We start from the raw sequence: 6,406 nt of genomic DNA, 5'->3' as shown, positions 1-6,406 counted from the left end.
TCACTCTGGGGGTGGGCATTTCGGGGGGCATGGAGGTGGGCATTTAGGAGGGCAGGGCTTGGCACAAGGCTTGTTAGGGCAGGGAGGTGGGCAGTTGCGAGGGCAAGGTGGGGGGCAGGGCGGGGGGCACTTTGGTGGTGGCGGGCACTTTTCCCGTGGGCACTTTTCAGAGCACCGTTGAAGCAGCTTCTTTAAACAGCTGGGCTGGCATTTGTTCTCGCACTTCTGCTCACACTTGGGGTCACAGTTCTTTTGTTCAGTCTTGGAATCAGTTGATTTATTTTTATCATCACTTGACATTCTTTAATGTGTTTCTGGATCCTGCAAAGACATATGCAAAAGGTTGTAGGTGGTTCGGGACCCGCCGTGAGCGGAGGACGACCTGCTCAGCTGCCGCCTCCCATCCTTGCTCTGGAGGAAGATTCCTGGAGTGTGTTCAGGCTCTAGACCAAGTTCCTACTGAAACCCGCCCTCGTGCCTGTCATGTTGATGACAGCATTTCCTGACCCCTGCACCCAGGGCCTGTTTCCCTTTCACTTGCTCCTACAGCCATTCTATAGGCCCTCGCAGGAGTTCTTAACCTCAGTTCCTAGGACTCTGACCCCCTCTGCCCTCCTGCCGTAAACACCATATTTGGCCATATATTGATCGGTGCAGTTGGTATCTTCTGTAACTTCATGCTCTTTTTTTTTTTTTTTTTCATTTTAAAACATTACTCTTAGGAGTCTATGAGCAAGTGTTGATTGTGAAAGGCTTGTGGCATGATCATGTATTAAAGAATTCCTTGCAAGGACACCTCTCTACCCCCCAGAGAGACAGTGGGGGGTTTATTAATGGGTTCAAGACACTGCTTTCAACCCTGTATTCTGCCTAAGCACCCAACCCCCTAAGCCTTGAGGGCTACTTTCTTCACTCAGAGACAGAGGAAGGGAGGCAGCTGAATCCCTATTTCAACTGGGCCCCGTGGAACTACCTCCCCCCACAGCCCCACAGTGATCAGGGGAAGGGAAGAGGTCAGAGAGGAGGCAGTAGACTGGGAAGTTCCATTTTTGAAAAATGGTTGTTGGAACCAATTCCTTCCCCTCATGGTTGACTTTTACCCTGAGTTAAGACTTCCACTACAGACAATTTGACTTCTAGATGTGGACATGTCTTTTTGATCCCTGACAATACTTTCCAGTTGGGTCTGATTGGCCCGCCTTTGCTTTCCTTTAGCAATATAAAAATAATCTTTTATCTAAGGTAGTTTTGAAATTGGCACTGGTCTCTGGAGAAGCAGATCATTAAATTGAACACCATAGTTTTTAAGTATCTCTGTTTCCAATGAGTTCTTGCTACTGAAGATGAGAGAAAACTTTCACCCAAACATAGTCACCATCTCAAACTTGTTCAGTGGACTGGGGGTGGGGAGGGCTTTGGGTCACTCTCAGGAGAGGAGAGGGGAAAGAGGCCATTTCCAGCTGGCTAAAGGAACTCACCCTTTGGTGTTGGTAGTGAACCTGACAAGTAGTCAAGTGGGGTGGATGGTACAGCTGTGCTTGGGAAGGTGGATTTTCCCTCTGGTTCCTCTGCCTGACTGAGGAAGCCAGGGGAGGGGAGAGGGGACCCCCACTTGTGACCTCATCACTGCATTATTGAGTAGTGATTGTTATGTGACTCCAGAATTCCCAGTCCAACTCATGGCCTTGAACGTGAGAATAGTCTCTGGTCAGTCACCTCCTTTGCTACCCCCTCTCATCCCCAGTTCCTTCAAAACTCCTTCTGGTGTATAACATTATGGTGAGCCCTAAGAAAGGGGTCATTGTTAGTAGCAGAAAAGCTATATGGATGTGTGTTTCCTCTACCTAAATATTGACTTCCTGGGTCTTGCCCCTTCTTGCCTTTTTGGAAGAACTTCCTGGGTCGGTCTTAATCTCCTATGACTAGACTTCTCTTCTCTGCCCTAATTTTCTGAGATTCTGAAACTCGGCAAGTATACCTGCCTGGCTCAAGTCCAAGGATTATACTGACTCTTTTTCTCAATGCCCTCACCTGTATCTCACTGTTTATTGGATTCTGGGATTGCTTTCTCAGAACATGGCCAACCCTAGAGGCCCATGGTAAACCCTGCCTGTGGTAGAAAATTCATTTTGCCTCTCCCTGACTGGGGTAGTTCTTTCTCCCAGCTAGTCTTGATCTATTGGGTTAACCCCAGCTTCTGTTTTAGGACAGGATCGTTTGTCTCTGGGAAGGTTCTTTCCTTGTCTTTTCAAAGGCCTGGTCAGTGGGCCTTTGCGGTTGGAGTAGAGACATGTGTGGAGTGCTCATACATAGAGACCTGCATGGGAAAGGCAGTGGCAGACAACATTGTGCCTTGAACTCAGGTCTGGAGAAGTTCGTCTTGGCAACCATCCCCTAGAGAATCCTGAGTGGGGTTTGATTAAAATTGTGATATGATCACGTCTAAGGTGTGGAAAGAGATTCCTGAAAGCAAAGTGTGAGGTGGATGGTGGGGGGTAGGGTGGGGTGTGGAGGGTAAGAGCTGACCTGACCTAATTTCAAAGAAGTTAAAATTCCAGTCTGCAGGAAAGCGGTGGTGGTGGGAGGAGACCTCATCACTGCATTATTGAGTAGTGATTGTTATGTGACTCCAGAATTCCCAGTCCAACTCATGGCCTTGAATGTGAGAATAGAAGAGGAATAGCAGAGGGGCAATTTCATGGGGTGGGGTGGGGGGCGGGTTGGTTACTATGTAGGCATAGAAAATTAACTAAGAAAAGTGACACCCAAGGGTTACCATTAATGGGCCCCGAGGAAACAGTAGAACATCTGTGTTAAAAAAAAAAAAAAAAAAAAAGACGAGCTCGAGTTTGAGGATGATGAGTGGGATTGCAATGAACCATCTGGAATGATTACTAGAAAGACAGCTCCGCTCCGGTGGCCCTGGGCAGACCTGAGACCTGGGGTTCATGTCAGATCCACACATATTTATTGTGTGCATTGGAATGGGATGGCCTAGAGAGAGGATTGGAGGAGAGAAGAAATAAGGGAATGAGGGAGAAATGGAATCCCATGGTAGGATTTATTTGGCATTTACAAAGATTCACTGTCATATACAATTGAAACCCAAAATGAAAGTGGCGGGGGTTGGACCAGAATTGAACCCCTTTTCTCTGGGGCAATTGGTGTAAGGCCCATTGCCAGTGTAGCCCAGTGTAGCCCAGTGTAGCCCAGTGTAGCCCAGTGTAGCTCAGTCCTTTCAGCCCACCTTGTTTCTCTCATAATTCTATTCACGAGCTCCATCTCTTCAAAGCTGTTAAGAAGCATCTTTCACACCCAGTTCGGCACACAGCTCCACCTTCTGCTCAGCTCTGGGCCAAAGCTGCTTATCTGGGTTTGGAGAAGACCGTCATTTGTGACAGTGATGTCAAAAGGCTGATCTCTAATTTCTCTTTCTCTCTTTCAGTTTCTTGCTCATTAAGTCCCCACTGAGTGAAGTCTATTGTTCACTGGCCTTTTACTAGGCCATAATTTGTCCATCGCCTTTTCAGTCTTTAAAACCCTCCACAAAGTTCGAGGCCTCAGGCAGTGCTGTGCTCAGCATTTCAGGTGTTATCCTCCCCTTTGGCTCAGGGCTTGGTTGGCAGTGAGTGGAAGCAGGGCCAAGACAAAACAAACAGTAGGCACCTTGGGCAGCTGGGTCTCAGGAGGAGAGAGGCCGGAAGGGGAGACGAGTGGGTGTCAAAACCTGGTCTACATTAGGGTTGAGTGAGCACCCTGGAGTCAGACCCCTGGGTTCAAATCCTGCCTCATGCTCTACTTACCAAAGCACCCATAGTAATTTGTGGTAATTATAGTCATGTCTCACTTAACAGTGGGGCTGTTCCGAAATGCATGGGGTTGCGCAAACGTCACAGACTGTATGATGGCACAGCTTGCCACACACCTGACCTGTCTGGTCCAGCCCACTGGGACCAGCACACTGTTGCAGCCCAACATTGACTCAAACACCAAGGGGTGTATGATCGCACTTAATCTAAGTCTCAGTTCCCTCATCTGTAAAATATGGAAATAATAGCACCTATCTCATTGTAAAAATAACTGATGTGGAGTGCCTGTAACATGCCAGGCATATTTCCAAGCGCAAAACCTTCATCCTCACCCAGCATGCTGCCTCACCACACTCAGGAGCCTGTCAGAGATTCAGTCAGATCATGCATTTGAAGAGTCCCCAATAAATATTTGTTATACAGATCATTAGTATTTTTGTGATTGTTTTCCTGGCTTCTTCATTCCTTGGTTTGCTGCCTTGCTGATTTCAACCTCTCCCCTCCCCTCCCCTCTCTCCCTTTCATTCCCTCTCCTCTCCCCCTTTTTCCTCCCCTCCCTCACCTATCCTCACTCCTCTTCCTGTTCCTACCTGACCCTCCCCTCCTCTTCCCTTCACTTATTGTCCTTTCTCCTTCACTCTCCTGATGGTGTTCACAGAAAGATAGGTTATTTCCATAATAACTGTTCATGGATGATTTCAGTTCTGAGTAAGGAGAACTGGCATACATATTATTGGTGAAAGATAGAAATCTAATAGAAATCTAAACATTACTAAAGTGACCGGGTCATTCAGTGGCTCCCCTAGGCCCGCAGGCCTTGTCATCCATATATTGTACCAGACCAGAGTTCTAAGCATCAGCAATTTTGACTTCACTTGGATCCTGTTTTCTGTTTGTTAGGTGAAGTTTTTCTTCCCTCCCTCCTTTTCTAACTCTCTGTAATACTTGTTGAACAGGCAGGAATCGCAGGATACCTCCAGGAAACAGCTCTATTCCTTCCCTTAGCATCTCTCAAACCCGCTCCATGGAACTGGCTTGTCTCTTCCTTGTGGGAAGAAGCTGGAGGAGATGCCACTGACTTTTAGGATCTTGCTTAGACAATAAGAGTGTCTATCAGTATAAACAATCATGTCAATAGTTGGCAAGTATATTTCCCTGGATGTTGGATTCCCTTCTCTTTCGCACTGGCACCAGAAAGGAGAGTATTTCCTTTATTTGCTATTGGAGTTTCTCTTTCTCCTCCCTCCTTCACCCAGATGACTTTGGGCTCATGGCAGGGACTGCAGAGGGAGGGGAGAGATGGGACCAAGGTGCTTCCCTGGCCAGTACTATTCTCTGCTTGAATCCAATGCTAACTGACTAAATTGCTTGTAGGCCCTGAGTATGAGAGAGAAAAGAAAGCTTAACTAATGTCTTTGAGATTTATATTTGTAGACACAATTTATCTGACATAGCCTGAGCTAATAAGAGCAAACAGCCTTGAGCTGGTCTCCATGGCTGGCCGGAGACTGAGAACACAGAAGAGAATCCCTGGTGTCCAGACCACAGCAAGAGAAGCTCAAAACCCCAGGTGAAGAAAAGCCTCTTCATACTTCATGTGTGAAGTGTCCTGTGTTTAATCAACAGTGGGTATCTTGGGCAGCAATGTTTCAGCCAAGTGCACGTTTCTTTACCCCTCATCTGCTTTCTGGTTCCTCAAAACTACATAACCTGCATTCCTTCCCTAATTGAGGAAATAGATTTGAGTTTGTCTCTGACTTCTTTATCAATCAATTCACAAACAGAACTGCTTTCTCAAGTACCTGGAGGCATTATCTGAGCTGCATGTGTTAAATAGAGACCCTATAACTCAGTAAAATGCACACTTATGAGCTTTTAGGACCTATCTGTGCTTGAAGTGGATCTATTTTCTAGTGAGGAATTTGATTCCTTATAGGATTCAACCCCAACCCCTGTTTTTATTTTGGGTTTCTTTTTTTTTTAATTGAGGAAATACTTGGTTGACAATATGGTATGTGGTTTAGATGTATAAGTTTAGGCCTATTCACATATATGTTATTAATCTCACCCACAACCAAAACAAATCCTTCACCAGAGTCTTTTAGACCCCCTCCCCCCATGCCTCCCAGCCCACACTTCCCCTTTAGAAGTCTCAGTTCTACAGGAAGATTTTAGGGTTTATTGAGTGAAATAATCTGGTATAGAGCTTTCTCCTTTTGGCTTAACTTTTCTGTTTAGCATAATCTCCTCCAGTTCCATTCCCATCTTTTTAGTTCATTCATCTTTCACAAGTACTTAGGTTTTCCCCATAACTTTGCTATCTAAATACTACTAGAAGTAGCACAGATGCTCACATATCCCTTTGAGTTCCTGTTTTTAGATAGAATTCTTGGAGTAGAATTGCTGGATCATATGGTAGATCTATTCTGAATGTTTTGAGAAACTATATACTGCTTTCCAAAAGGGTTAGATAAGTCTTCATCCCACCAACTGTGTAAGAGGGATTGTTTTTCTCGGTACACTCTTTCCAACACACTGTTTCTGGTCTTTTTGATATGAGCCATTTTCACAGGTGTGAGGAGATTTCACAGGTGTGA

At 45.8% G+C, this 6,406-nt stretch overlaps 1 protein-coding gene across 1 annotated transcript; it reads right to left on the bottom strand.

Annotated features, from left to right (window-relative positions):
* Positions 1–300, bottom strand: LELP1 (late cornified envelope-like proline-rich 1). Its single transcript, XM_004693624.1, has one exon. The coding sequence runs from the start codon at positions 298–300 to the stop codon at positions 1–3; it is 300 nt and encodes a 99-aa protein (XP_004693681.1).
* Positions 301–6,406: the final 6,106 nt, after the last annotated feature.

The sequence above is a fragment of the Condylura cristata genome, unplaced genomic scaffold (genome assembly GCF_000260355.1).
Source record: "Condylura cristata isolate star-nosed mole 26May11 unplaced genomic scaffold, ConCri1.0 scaffold00040, whole genome shotgun sequence".
NCBI lineage: Eukaryota > Metazoa > Chordata > Mammalia > Eulipotyphla > Talpidae > Condylura > Condylura cristata.
Note: the sequence above shows the minus strand (reverse complement) of the source record. Positions and strands in the feature narration are given on the sequence as shown.

Coding starts and splice junctions, on each gene's coding strand:
- LELP1 (XM_004693624.1), bottom strand. CDS start 300: ATGTCAAGTGATGATAAAAATAAATCAACTGATTCCAAGACTGAACAA.